Source organism: Neolamprologus multifasciatus, chromosome 19, assembly GCF_963576455.1.
Source record: "Neolamprologus multifasciatus chromosome 19, fNeoMul1.2, whole genome shotgun sequence".
Taxonomy (NCBI): Eukaryota; Metazoa; Chordata; class Actinopteri; order Cichliformes; family Cichlidae; genus Neolamprologus; species Neolamprologus multifasciatus.
In genome coordinates this window covers 29,606,825-29,621,577 of record NC_140457.1, presented here as the reverse complement: position 1 = coordinate 29,621,577, position 14,753 = coordinate 29,606,825, and the positions used below count along the sequence as shown (strand labels likewise).

Sequence of the window (14,753 nt, the reverse complement as noted above, 5' to 3'; positions counted from 1 at the left end):
GGAGTCAGAAGTGTGTTCTAAAACAAACCTTCCGTTGCCACCCACGGCCTTTTCTTGGACTTTTTACATTATGCATGCTTCCCTTAGGCAGTGTCATTAAAAGCCACAGCTTTGCAGATGACACCAATCTTTATTTATCCATGAAGCCACATAACACATATATTTACACCACAGGAATGTCTTAAAGTCAGAAACACGTGGATGACCTCTAATTTTCTGCTTCTGAATTGAGATAATCCTTAAAAATCTTAGAAATATGGTATCTAACCAGATGCTTAATCTGCATGGCATTACCTTGGCCTCCAGTAACGCTGTGAGGAACCTTGTAGTTGTTTTGGACCAGGATATATCCTTCAAAGTGTATATTAAAAAATGATGACAGATGACCACAACTCTGTGAGCGTGGTTCTGCTGGAGGTTTCTTCCTGTTAAAAGCGAGTTTTTCCTTCCCACTGTCACCAAAAACCTGTTCATAGGGGTCATCTGACTTTTCTCTGTTTTCTCTGTGTATTGTCTTTACCCTACAATATAAAGTACCTCGAGGCAACTGTTGTGAATTGGTGCTTTATAAATAAAATTGAATTGAATAGCTTGCTTCATGTGACCACTTTTCCTGACTGCTGATAGTGCATCGCAAAAACAGAAACACACACTGGGTATGTTGTACTCATGTATAGTATATGTCCCTAAATGCGGGTGTTTTTACACAACGTGTCATTGCTTAGACAAAGTCCCACCCTTGCAGCTCAGATGTTAGTCAGGCAGTTGGGTGTAGCTCCTCATAAAGCTTGCATTTGTTGTGTAACACAGTGATCCTGGTGTGACATCTAGCATTTGGCCTCAGTGGCCACAGCAGTAGCTTCTGAAGGGAAAATCAAATCAATGCTTCATTGACTCTGTCAGAAAGTGATGGAAACCTAATTAAAGGCCCTACAGGCAAAGCTGGTCATTTTATGCAGGCAAGCAGTAGGGCTCTAAAATCAAGCTAGTAATATGCACTATTACTATGGGAGGGAATCTGTAAGCACAAACATGTATGAGAGACAGTTAAAAGTTAATTGTCAGGGAAAGTATAGAAACCTTTCAATTTCATTTTTGCTGTGGAATTTTCAAAAAGTTGCAGAATGTTTGTTTGCTACAACTTTTCAAATGTACACATAACTGACTAAAGAATTCCTCACAACATGAAACAAATATGCAATATATGAGAATGTTTCTGCAGCAGCTCAAGTCAGGAGACTGCAAAGACACTGTACCTGTCCATTTTGCAGAGACCCTTCAGTCACAAGATAATAAATCAAATAAGAATGTGAGTCATTTACTCAAAAAAGTCAGCTGGTATAACACACCTCAGCCCTTGTTGGACATTGAAAGTATTCAGATTTAAAGCACCTCTGCAGTTGCTTCACTTCAGACACTGAAGCTGGGCATCCCCATTTTTATATCGTCTATGTAATTGTGTTTTTCATAATCACTATGTGTAACACGACATACTATTGCACACTGCATTGACAGTGTGAGATCAGTGTTTTAATATCATCGTGACATGAATGCAAAAACATGTGCTCACTGACTGGATCTGTGGGAAATCGTTCAATAGTTAAAATATCATCTAAGCTAAATGTTAAAGTATTTTTATAAGAAATAGAATAAACTGTCAAAATATGAGTGTCAGTGTGTTTTTGGCCAAAGTCATGAAAATTCTTTCATTACCTTCAGTGAGAGTTTACAATAAGCCTGTGTGCACTTTGTTGGATTTAATTTACACAGCAGGGTTTGTAATGTATCACATGCATAAGACAACTCCTAAAGTATAAGTTGTTTACACTGAGGCAGGTAGGACATAAGCCATAAAACCACAGTCTCTACATTAGATGAGTGAACTTTTAACTTTGACGTTAAGATGTCCATGCTGGCTCAGGTATCTTTATGTTGAGTATACCAGAAGCAGGCCCTGTGCGAAAGACCAGCCATAAACATAAACATAAACTCTCTCCACATGGAAGAATTATATTGAATGCACTGTTTGGAGTTGGAACCGTTGGCGTGGGAGAAAGGAGTAGGGTGGGAGCAATGTCCCGTCGAGAGGCAATCAATGCTTACATCCTGTGAACTCTGCATGTAACACGGGAAAGCACTCACAACAAACAAGCAGCCAGAAAACGCACAGCCATACAGAAGCAAAGGGAGAGGAGAGTTCTGGGATGTGGACTGGAGTTTTGGATGGGCACAAAAGAACCTCTAGGTAGCTCAATGGGGTAGCCGTACAGACCCATTTGGTTCCCAGGATAAACATAAACACAATGAAGGGCATCAAGAGGCCAAGAGGGAAGCCATACCAGTGACATGTAAGTGCTTCTGAAATGGTTGATGCGTTGAAACGAAAAGATCTGTTATGTCATCAACGAGGCCCTGAATGACTCGCGTAAGCTAGTTTTCTCAAACGACCAAAATAATCTTCCCATATGGAAAATAAAGAAATTTTAGTAAATGTTTATGTTTAATACATGTATTGTGTGTTTTGTAAGACTTTATACTGCGATTTACATTAAAAATCACATTTACATTTGATTTTCTCAGGCTACATAATTATAAGAACAGGGATAACATAACATGAATTAAAAATCCTATTATTGGATTGAATGGGAAACATTTTTTCACTCATTGTATGTACTTAAAGTTTTGCATTTTGTTGTGGTTATTGTAACGCAACAGAACATTTTTCCAACTCAATTTATGACTTTGTAAATAATAACACGAGAGCATTTAGTTTGCGTATCTACAGACACTAACATCCATGTATGCATTTCTATTGCCAGTCCCTTTTTTCTCAGGCCCTGAAGCAAACCAGGTGTGGTTTAAAGAGGAATCACAATAAATTGGCTCAAAGTCATCTTGCTTTCAAACAGATGTTTCTGAGCCCTGGACTCTTGTGTGAATGTCTATGAGGATAATGATAATGTTAGTGGAAATGGACTGCATTTATATAGAACTTTTCAAGTCTTACCAACCATTTAAAGTGCAACATGCAACATTAAACAATATATTCATACACACACACATATATATAACCATATATTCAACTTTTGTCTACCTTTCATCCATGCTCAATTTAGAATCCCATTTGACCTAACATACATATCTTTGGATTGTGGTAGGAAGCTGGAACACCCAGAAGAAAACTGCGCAAGCTAGTCATGGGTCTCCTCACATTCCTTATTTTTTTATGCTTATTTACGTTAACTATAAAGCTGCTGTGTTATAAAACAGCAAAGTCCCACTGTATCTTCTCTTAGCTCTTCACCCCACATTTGATCCAGTTTTGTTACTGTTTATTTTTAGTTTATTGATGAATTTGTACACAAACAGGTCAAAATTATATCAGCTGGGTTCATAGGCTGGAATCTTGGTTGTGCGTTGTCCTGCATATAAGGGCATTGATGTGCATGCTCTGCAGGCCAAAATCAGTGCAGAAAAGTGTGCAGGCCATTGTTTGTTTGCAACCATTCTGTCTTCTTGTGTTTTTTGTATTTTTGGCGCTATTTTAATGATTATCAGAAAATACAGTAATCACATTGGTATCTATACAATTGTCATAAATAGTAGAATCTGTTGATGGAATGAACAATATTTAAAAGTTAATATTTAAAAGTTAACTGTGCATGGTTCTAGCCAACATGCACAGCGGCATGGTGGTTAGCACTGTTTCCTCACAGCATGAAGGTCCTGAGTTCAATTCTGCCATCAGGCCTGCGTCTTTCTGTGTGGAGAAAGACTCCAACTTCCTCCCACAGTCCAAAGACATGTAGTTAGTGGGGATAGATTTACTGTAAACTTTGATTTGCGGTAGAGAATGGATGGATATTAAAATGTATTGTGTTTTGTGTGATAATGGGTTGTATTTGCATGCTGTATCTCCACAGTTTGAGTATGTGACAGTGACATGGTGAGAAGCTGACCATGGGTGACTGGAACCTGCTGGGCAGCATCCTAGAAGAGGTCCATATACATTCCACCATTGTGGGAAAGATCTGGCTTACTATACTCTTCATCTTTCGCATGCTTATTCTGGGAGCAGCTGCTGAGGATGTATGGGATGACGAGCAGTTAGAGTTTGTCTGCAATACTGACCAACCAGGCTGTAAGGCAGTCTGCTACGATCGTGCTTTCCCCATTTCCCTAATTCGCTTCTGGGTCTTGCAAGTGATTTTTGTGTCTGCGCCTTCACTCGTCTACATGGGCCATGCTCTTTACTGCATTCGTTCGTTGGAGAAGGAACGTCACCGACGACGGGCCCAGCTAAAGGAGGAGCTTGATGAGGTTGAGTTGGCGTTGGATGAACAAAAGCGGGTGGAAAGAGAGCTGAGGAGACTGGAAGAGCAGAGGAAGGTGAAGAAGGCACCTCTGAGAGGCTCTCTATTGAGAACATACATCATCCATATCCTTACACGCTCCGTGGTGGAGATCTGCTTCATCCTGGGCCAGTATATACTATATGGTGTCCAGCTGGAGCCTCTCTATAAGTGTGAGAGACTGCCTTGCCCCAACAGCGTAGACTGTTACATCTCTAGGCCCACAGAGAAGACGATATTTATGGTCTTCATGATTGCCATCGCTGGTGTCTCACTTTTCCTAAACATTCTAGAAATATCCCACTTAGGTATCAGGAAAATCAAACAGGTGTTGTATGCAGAGAGGTACACAGAAGATGACAGTTTGATTTACAAGTCCAAGAGGAAGTCATCCTTACCACATCTCTGTGTAACAAGCAATGTATCACCTCACGATGGGCCTTTAACTCAAACCTTCAAAGTGATTCCAGGGGCGGACCTGAAACCGAGTCATTACAACAGTGGGCTCAAAGCCAATCAGGACGCACCAAGACACAACAGCTTGGCTCATGTGGGGCACAGTCAAACCATCTATATCTATCCCCAAGCAAGGAATCCACCCACGTCTGCCCTGAGCTGTGCAATCCAAGCTCCCCAAACTAGTGAGGGTTCAGAGGTCCCCACAAACCTGGACCTCAATCAAGCCTGGATCCCTGTCATGTCCACTGCAGATGGGACTCAAACAAGCCACAAGGACATTCATGAGGAAGACCATCCTCACCCCAGCCATTTGGAAGCTCTGCTGGCCAGTAGCAACGTCAGGCCCAGAGCTATTCCAAATCTTAATGAAAATGAAAGAAGGGAGTCAGTGGGAAGCGAGTTCCTGATCCCCAACACTAGGAAGACTAGCTTTATGATCAGGCCGCCATCTGAGAGCTTGTCGTCCATGACTGGCTCCACAAGTCCCTCCTTGCATACATCAGAAGAGTCCGATGAACTGGGGTCGTTGCAGGGAGACATGCCGATGATGCCACCATCCGGAGGCCGAAGAATGTCAATGGCAAGTAAACAGCAGTCTCATGTGCCTCAATAACAGAACACAACTGTCCAGAAAGTTGACCTCACCTATTCAAAGTCTAAATTAGACTGTACAGTACTATAATTATATACACACAGTGTGAATCTAGCTAAGGCCCAGTACTAGCTATTCAGTATTCTGTGGAAATAATGATTAGAATTCCAAATTTGTTTGACCTCTTGTCAGAAATTTAAGGACACATCAGAGTTACAGAGTTGGCAAATAATTATTTCACTATAATTTTAATTGAAGAGCTCAAAATGTCAGTCCTAATGAAATATTCAAAATTGGAACATATTGTATTTTTATTTTATAAGACAAATTTCATGCATGGTTTGCCAATGTTTAATTGTTCTGAAATTAAGAGTAATTAGAATAGATTAGAAATTAAGCATATATGTTAAGCACACATGCTTTAACAGATTTTTAAATAACACTGCATTAACCTTAAGATCCCATGTCTAACTAAACTGGTTAGTCCAGAGCTGTATAGCAGCCCTGACACAAATAAAATAAGTTTTATAATAAAAATAATATAATAAGTCATTCATCTTTGTGCTTTTTCTGAATGTGATGAAAATGTCTTTTTGTCTTTTCCAGAGTATGTTTCTGGATATCTCCTCAATCATGAAGAAGTGAAGAGACAAGGCTAATGTCATGGCTGTAAGAGCTGTTGTCCACAACCCAGCTAGGTCACAAACAAGGGAGAAACTGTAACAATGATCCAGCCATCAGCATTGATCCACTCAAGTCACATGTGGCCCAAACCACTCAGCCATGATGAGGCAGCAGACTCAGTGCCAAAGCACCTTACAATGTCTACATGTTCACATTAATAGAAAAGGATTTTTTGAAAATGGACATCTTTCAGTGTGTTGGCCAAATTTTTGATAATTTTTAAGCAAAAAACAAAAAGAATTATTAATCATGGAGCATTGCGCTTGTTTCTGTAACATGGACTTTATAAGCTTAACTTTTCTAAGTCAAAGACTTTATTAGAATGTGTGTGTGAGTGTGTTCTGGTTGCTCCTACCTTGGTGCGGACCAAAATCTGAAATTTACTGTACTGGTGGGAACCAACAGCCCTCATGGAGACCAAAATCCAGGTCCCCACGGGGCTGAAGGCATTTTTTACACTCAAAATGTGGTTTTAGTGTCAGGGTTACAGTTGGGTTATGATTAGGTTTAGGGTACGAGTTAGGTTTAGGCATTCATCTTTGATGGTTGGGGTAAGTGGCTACTGAAAGCATTATGTCAATGGGATGTCCCCACGAGAATAGCAACAGCAGTGTGTGTGTGTGTGTGTGTAGTGCAGTGATTTCATGTGGAGTTATACTTATATTGTATTAAAATGAAATATTTATTAGCAAAACAAAACAAACAACCCCACAAAAAACTTTTTTCAACAACTATTTAAACAAAATACACACAAACACACACCACTATGGAATTTCCATGCTTTTTATTTTATTTTTCAACAACGATTGCCCAGGCAAAATGTATGTTTTTCTCATATCAAATAACCAAGGCATGGCATTGCACAATAGTTAAAAAAAAAACCCTAAACACTGGTCATTTGAATATTCAAAGATAAAAAAAGAAATGAAAAATACTAAATCTGTTTCTAACAGTCATGTTGCAGGTAAAATGAAAATGTAAAATGTACAAATACTATAAAAAGTTACAAACAATGCCACAGAAGCTGTCTACTTGTCTGTCCTATGGTCTTTACTCATGAAGAGGTATGCTGAAGCATGCAGGTAGATACATGTTAAAAGTGTGTTCAACTGTTTATTTTTGTTAGCTTTGTTTTCTTAAAACAACAAGCTCACAACCCAAGATTCATTCATTCTGTAAACTGGCTGGATAAAATAGGTAACGCTATTAGTCTGCTATCAGATATCAGATCACTGCAAACTGGAGGCATCTGAAACTTGAATGAATGTCAGAAAACTCTTCCCATATACCCAGTGCTGTGTGCCAAACAAACACTGTCTTCAATTTCCTGGTAATGCTGACAAATTTATCTTTCAAAATATAACATTACATAAAATAATTTAAAACGGCATTTCATTTTATTGTCACAAGTACAATGATATCATTTTACCATAGTAACATATGCTGCCCCATTACATTTGAAATGGCATTACATGCGCTACATGACTTTTTCTGAAAATATTTATCAAAAAGAAACTAGACATTCTACAAATGTTGCACCCTGACATTTGGATTTCTAAAATTCAGACCACCAAATGATACCTTTTACTTCACTGAAGTGAAACCTTCAATTAAACCAAAATCTTGTTAAATTTACAGTCAAAAAAAGGCACAGAATCACTGCATGAAGTTTCTTCATGACTGCACAAAGTGCATGTGGTGAACAGGAGTGAAAACATAATTCTATGATATGACGTTTTCCAGTCTTACAGCAGTTTTATATCACTCCTTTATTCAAATTAGGGATTAAATATTCCAAAATGTACAACAAAATTTTAATGTTGACTCAAAGGCAAGTGTAGGTGATATTATGATTGCACACACTACATTCCCAAAAAATATCAAAACCCCAAATATTTATCACATATCTTTGCAATTAGTGTTTTTTCCCCTCACAAGACATTTTCTTTTAGAAACCAGACATAAAATAGGTGGGTGTAACTGGATTAAGCATTTTATATTGACTTCTTTAAAATTTGAAGGTGTTTTGTAACAGGGAAAGTGAATATTCTGTGAGAAACAGTGTCGTAAGCTCATCAACAAATATGGATCAGAATAATTAGATCAAGTGTACATCTCCTTTATCCAGGAGGACATTTGAGAAAGCATTGGGCATATGAAAAAAACCAACACACACAAAGGAAAAGAAGTTATAGCACATAATCCTATGGATAAATGTGTTTGATAGATGTTTGATACTGTGAGATAACCCAACACATTTTCAAAACAAAGTGTTTTTAATTTTCAAAACATCTATTTATTTCAAGTAATTTTTCCATTTCAGCACTTTTATACAAACCATGCATGTTCTGTGATTATTCCACATTTTCATAACAATGTTTTCCAGTTTAATGATGTTTCTTAATTACATAAGTTTTTAATATATTGATTGCTGGCTCTCAATATTTTCAGAGGGGAGGAAATAAACTTCTACTACTAGACCCTGGTGATGACAAAATTTGATTGCCTTGTTTTGTGACACTTACAGTGCAGTTTTTTATAAGAGAAATTTCCAGTGAATAAAATATTACTTTGATGGTTAAGCCTAAACCCTCTAGCAGCACCAGTTAGAATCCTACTCTTATCACAAAGTCTTGAAACTTTTAACCAATCTAAATAAAACATCATCATTTCTATTAAATTGAACTATCTGTGTTAATTTTATCACTACAGTTAAAAGACCATTTACTACACTACATTGTAACTGACTCACACCTCTTTATGTTAAAATGTTACAACTTAAAAGTACAAGTGTGTGTGGCAATAGTGAGTGAGGGACCTGCTCATGTCATTCTCATGTGTTAAAGCTCACATCCTATCCATTAAGAGTACTTTTTGAATTTAAATATCCTATCATCTTTACCACACTAATAGCTTCACATTTACATAATCACGCAGGGAAGTTTTGACTCTTTAGTTCCCCGGTTGATATCTGAGAATAAAGATGAGTGTCATATTAGACTTTAGTGTGCTAAAAGTGGCACAACCCACATTAAAATGCCATGGGCATGCTTCATCATAATGTTCACTGTGTAGCAGCAACAACACAGACACCAGCAGCACTCACCCCTGCCACGTGCCTCACCATTGACATTTCAACAGATGAATCTGGCGTCCCTTTAAATCAATATGTGCCAGTGTGCTTGAAACTTTGAACCACCACGCAGTATTACAGATACTGATGCGTATGTAGAAATTCACCATTTGTTTGGAGTTTCAGCACATTGAAATCATTTGTTAATTTGAAACTGAACATGCTGCACGCCATACTTTTCAGCACAGTTGTCTTATGAACAATGCAAGATGAGTGCAATTTAATACATAATTACTACAAACACTAAAATATTACTAATACAATAAATACATGGGTCAAAAGGAAAGAAATAACAGAATATGATTTCCTTACACTTCTCCTTCTGAGCATGGAAAGTTATAAATTCTATTATCCACAAATAGATTCTATGTACTGGTCGTTTAAACTGTCGGTTACAGATCGTACCAGTATAACTGAATTTTAAACCCATTATAATGGTTAATGTATCCCAATGATCCAAGACATTATGACGTCTCTCAGACAAATTATTATTTGATTATTTTATAATTTCACATGTCAACATCTGGGATTTACTAAAGTTTAAAATCCAGCAAAAACAGTGACTTCTCATTGTTAGCATGTTGCAACTGAGAGAAATGCCTAGCCTAATTTAAAGCCTAATTTTCTGGGGCTAATCAAACACAGTGGTAATAGTGATAACATGGTCAGCAAACCATTTGGGAGGAGCTTCTTTGGAATCACCAATCTTCCTGGCCAAATTCCCAAAGAGAAGAATCCAGATAAACAAACAACAAAAACATCTCTGTAGAATTGATCCATATAAGATGATCATTTTTAACAGTGTCTACGGCAATATTGAAGTGAGGGACTAGTTTACAGTAATAACATGGTCAGCAAACCATTTGGTAGGAGTTTCCTACCAATCTGGATATAAAAGGAAATCCATTCTGCATGAAGCTTGTCAGCAGATGGAAGCATTAGGTGTCTCCTGGTAGACAGCTACACTCACGTTGGACTTTAGTGTGACTGTGAAACAACCATGACCAACACCAGCTGACGGCGTGTTACCTCAAATCATCACAAACTTTCGAAACTTCTCATTGGACACCTTGGATTCTGTTGCTCTCCACTCTTCCTCTAGACTCGACTTGATTTTCAAATGAAATACAAAATTTGCCTTCATCTGAAAATATGACTTTGGACCACTGAGAAACAGACCAGCTCCTTTGCTTTTTACCTTAGCTCTGCTAAGATGCTTCTGACATTGTCTTTAATTAAATGGTGAATTTATAAAAGGAGCAACATCTGTGCTTTTGATGCACCAGTACAGCCTCAGTACACTCTCTGTGAAGCTCTCCCAAGTTTCCAAGTGGATATTTATTTATCTATTTATACTATTTTACTCAAACTCAACATTATTTTTTTATGACTTCTGATTTTCAAATGTTTTGAATGTAATGAATACAGAATATATGGAAGTTGATGTTTTTTATAGGAAAAAACTTTTCGCAATATTCAAATATTCTTCTATGCAGTAGTAACTGTTTCGAGTTATATGCTTTATAATCAAATGCAGTAATTTCTTTGTAAGCTTTGTTAAAGAAGGGCCAGCAATTAATACTTCATTTTAGTTTTTGTCAGGATCAAGTGAAACAGGTCTCTCTAGAAACCCCAAACCCAGTTTGAGCACCATGCAGTTTTGACAAGGATGTGCCAAGCTTACTTTTACAGTTTTTGCATTCTGATTTTTATACTAAACTCATATTAGAAAGACTAAGTGAGAAAACATTTTAAAAATCTTCAGGAGAAATATAAAGTAACCCGTATGGAAACCATCTATTGGAAACCACTTAGTTGGCTTCATACTTAATTTTAGTGCTAAAGTCACAAAGCATGTAACCAATGCCACATCTTCGCCCTCAGATGTACTTGACAGTGCTTTGACTCTGTAATGTATCTCTGCCTCTTTAGTAGAATCATTTAAAAAAAAACACAGAAGAAGAAGATTAAAAAAAATACACAAAAAAGTAAAGATCAAGTCTGACATAAGAAATGCTAAATGCGTATGACAGCTCATTTATTTGTTTTTCTCCCAATGTGAAATTTTATAAATATAGAACTTTGGTAACATTTTACTTTAAAGTCCTGCATCACTTAACAGTTACTGCATCAATTTATAGTCAAGCCTAAACTGTTTTATCAGATTTACTTCAATAGTTTGAGAGATACGTATGTTTTTCTTTTTCAGGCCAATTAGCCAATTGTTGATTACAACATTTAGATCGAATATTTGTATCATAAATTTCATTATCTGTCTAAGGTGCCATGGTCTGCAAGAGAGTGTGGATACCCATGCAAAAATATCCAGGAAAGTCAGCATGGCCTAGCTGAGCTCTCACTAATTATAAGTCCAATTATAGCTCCATTGTTTAACCCAAACACCAAAAAGATCTCTAAAAATGGCTTTAGTGGTTTTAGTGTGGTCATGTCCCAGCCATAAGTAAAGGTGGGATTCCTTAAAATATAGATATTAGAATATTTTTTAACAAATTCCAATTCATGGTAAAATAACTAGAGGAGCATCAACAGACTGAAATAAAATGGGTGCATATTCAAAACAGCTTAAAGCTACTTTATATAAATAACATTAATAGAAATAATAATACTAAACTAAACTTTTCCACATTTTAGTGGTTCAAAATGAAAACTGACTTACAATATATCCAAACATTTACCACAAATCATTTTGCACATAACTGTCAAGATTAGACAGGACTGCAAAGTAAAGTTCAGGTTTATGTTAACAAGCATATTACTGTACATTCTGGAGAATTCCTGAGTTTAGCCTCCCACGATGCACGAGAGAAGAAGAGAATCCAATGGAGCACAGAAAGAGAGAGAAAGCTGCCAGTGCTTTTATTTTATACCAGTCCAAAAAATACCTGCTGAACAATATTGAAAGACAATACTGGTATCATTCATTTAAAAAACCAGAAAAGAAACAAATGCTTTAAATATCAAAGTATGCACAGATTGTGTCATTTAGCCCCAAACTCTAAGCACAGTCTTGTCTGTTGTGTTCTTCTGTTGTGCACTTCACAGTCATCTCCTGACAGAAATCCACTGTTACAGTGGGGCTACATACTTCGTCAGTAGATTCAAACACTAGTGAAAGCTCAGGATCCTCCTGCCTTAAAGGCAACATCTCCTCTGCGGGCTGCCTGTCCTCTAACCCCTCCTGATTGGCATTCAAATTAGATGTACAAGCAACCTCACTTTGTTGGGTCACAGGTGACGTGGGTTGGACAGACCCGTCCTCAGTTGAAGGTGATGAGGGGTTGGATGTGAGATCAATGCTGGCAAAGTTGGGTGATGGCTGGCTGCCTTGCACCTCCCTGCACACTTGCTGGGAGAGGAACGAGAGGTTCTGCAACAGCTCGGACATACAAACCTTCAGCCTGTTTCGCTCGCTAAGCAGCTTCTCCTTCTCACGTACCTGGGTTCATAAGACAAAGCATCATCAGGTTATCATGACATTGCTGTTCCCTCATTGCTGATCACTTCATCAGGTTAACTGCAGCCCACTTCCTATGTGGCCCCACACCTGTCATTCCAGTTATAAGCCTGTGAAGAATCTTTTAACTCAATCTCATGTCGAGCAGCCTCTTTGCTTTTCAATAAAAGTTGCAACGTCAAGTTTAGACCTAGTAAAATTTATATATCATATATTGTTACATTACTGACAAGATTGATATCAGTGAGTTTCTTAATAGGCGTAATAGCACTGGAGCTGGGAATCAATGTAACAACTGTCAATATATTCCAACAGATATTTACGTACAGCAGGAAAAACCCCTGCAAAAGTGTCTGTGAAGGTTCTCAGTCATCCAGGTCATCGTAGTCAAAGGAGCTTGTAAAGAAAAGCATCTGGACTTCTTTAAGTTACTTGAAGATGTTTCACCTTCATCCGAGAAGCTTCTTCAGTTCTAAGGTCAAATGGTGGAGAGTCCCAGATATAAACCTAGTGGGAGTATCCCTCCTGCAAGCTCCTTTGACCCTGCAAAAGTGGACTGACAATGATCCACTATTGCTTAACATGAGAAAAATCAAGGAGGGTTTCCCTTCTGGCAGTCTTTAGTAGTGACACCATTTTAACCATTTAATTTTATTTTTTTTCAAATTAAGATTCCACTAAGGTGGAAGCTTTCCACCCCTTGGCTTTGCATTAAAATTCTGAAAAGAATTGGTGACAAAGGGGAGCCCTGGAAAAGGCAACAAAGCAGGAAGTCACTGCAGGTGTATGGTGTGTAACAGCAAGCTGGATATCGCATATTCCCACAGAGTTCCACAGAATTCCCACAGAATCCACAAACCAAAGGTGGACTTGTTGGGCAAACTTGCATGCACCCTGAAACTCGCATGCACCCTGAAAGTTCAAAGTTCCATGACCAGGGTCAACACCACATAGTGTAGTGAGATATTAATAATGATGATAATCTCCTTTTCAGTATTTTGGAGTAGACCTTTCCAGTAGTAGCATGATCACCCCATAAGTGGAGCACACCCTCCATGAATCGCTAGTCCACACAGGAAAGTACAAATGGAGAGGGTGAGTGGAGGCACTCACACAGATTCTGTCACTACAGCATCTGTGTTAGGTCTGTTATTCCAAAAAGCCAAATATAATAAATGTGAGGTTAGTACCAGCATTTAAATTATAGTTCAAGCTTATGGATCACTAAGGGTTTACAAAATGCATGTAAAAAGAAAAATACATTGCACTGGAATTCCTAAAACAAAAAAACAAAAGAGGCAAAAAAATATAAAAAATACAAAAATAAATAATTTATTAATCTATATAACATATAACATACTCCGATGGACCTCAAGAGCAACTTAGTATCTTGCCCATATTTGGCATGCAGACTGGAGCAGCCAGGGGTTGAACAACCAACCTTTCAATTAGTAGATGACCTGTGGTACCTCCTGAGCTACAGCCATATTGTTTTCTTTCACCATATTTACAAATTCCCTGTAAAAAGTTCATACTTTTTATTGCTTATAAATCTGTGAATGGCTTAGATACATTGTTAACACGCTCAGGACAGACCTGTAGAGCATTAGCTTTTCAATGTGGATACTGGAGAACATGTTATATTAAAATATGGCTTAAGAAGTGTCACATTTCCATTTTATACCCACAAACCTTTTATTATTATTATTATTTTATTTACTCGAAGTGTGTGTATGTGTATTAGTTGACCATACCAGTTTGTGAATCTCGCTCTCCAGGTTCTGGATGCAGTCTAGCTTCCTCTTGCGACAGCGCTGGGCAGCAATGCGATTTTTGCTGCGCCTGCGGATGTCATGGATGAATTCCAGCTGTTCTGAGTTCAGTTTATGCATCTTGATGAGAATCTGGAAGTCATTGCGTGGCAAGTTGGTGATCTGGTCCACAGGAAAAGGCAGCTTCACCTACAAAAATCAGGTCTTTATTGCAGTCTATTTAATTTTAAACCAAATGAATCAGGACTGTTGCCATGGAAATTAAGAAAACTATATTTTATGCTTA

The 14,753-nt window shown here is 37.8% G+C and overlaps 2 protein-coding genes across 7 annotated transcripts in view; one reads left to right on the top strand and one right to left on the bottom strand.

Annotated features, from left to right (window-relative positions):
• Positions 1–2,016: 2,016 nt before the first annotated feature.
• gja10a (gap junction protein alpha 10 a) lies at positions 2,017–8,231 on the top strand. 2 transcript variants are annotated; one of them, XM_085142670.1, is made up of 3 exons: positions 2,019–2,348; positions 3,924–5,391; positions 6,010–8,231. In XM_085142670.1, the coding sequence occupies exons 2-3, from the start codon at positions 3,961–3,963 to the stop codon at positions 6,046–6,048; spliced, it is 1,470 nt and encodes a 489-aa protein (XP_084998796.1). In that variant the 5' UTR covers positions 2,019–2,348; positions 3,924–3,960; the 3' UTR covers positions 6,049–8,231. The 2 variants fall into 2 exon arrangements, with proteins under 2 accessions (XP_084998797.1, XP_084998796.1); XM_085142671.1 differs by having other exon boundaries at positions 2,017–5,391.
• The window catches only part of bach2a (BACH transcriptional regulator 2a), a 45,785-nt gene continuing 37,886 nt past the window's right edge, over positions 6,855–14,753 (bottom strand). For 4 of the 5 annotated variants that reach the window (XM_085142663.1, XM_085142666.1, XM_085142665.1 and 1 more), the window contains 2 exons: positions 14,450–14,656; positions 6,855–12,677 (listed from right to left, as the gene is read on the bottom strand). In XM_085142663.1, coding sequence (XP_084998789.1) covers positions 12,237–12,677; positions 14,450–14,656 — 648 coding nt within the window. In that variant the 3' untranslated portion in view covers positions 6,855–12,236. The remainder of the gene's footprint in view (positions 12,678–14,449; positions 14,657–14,753) is intronic. The other variant, XM_085142664.1, reaches the window with a different exon arrangement.

Coding starts and splice junctions, on each gene's coding strand:
- gja10a (XM_085142671.1), top strand. CDS start 3,961: ATGGGTGACTGGAACCTGCTGGGCAGCATCCTAGAAGAGGTCCATATA. Junction 5,392..6,009: donor GAGGCCGAAGAATGTCAATG/GCAAGTAAACAG, acceptor TGTCTTTTCCAG/AGTATGTTTCTGGATATCTC.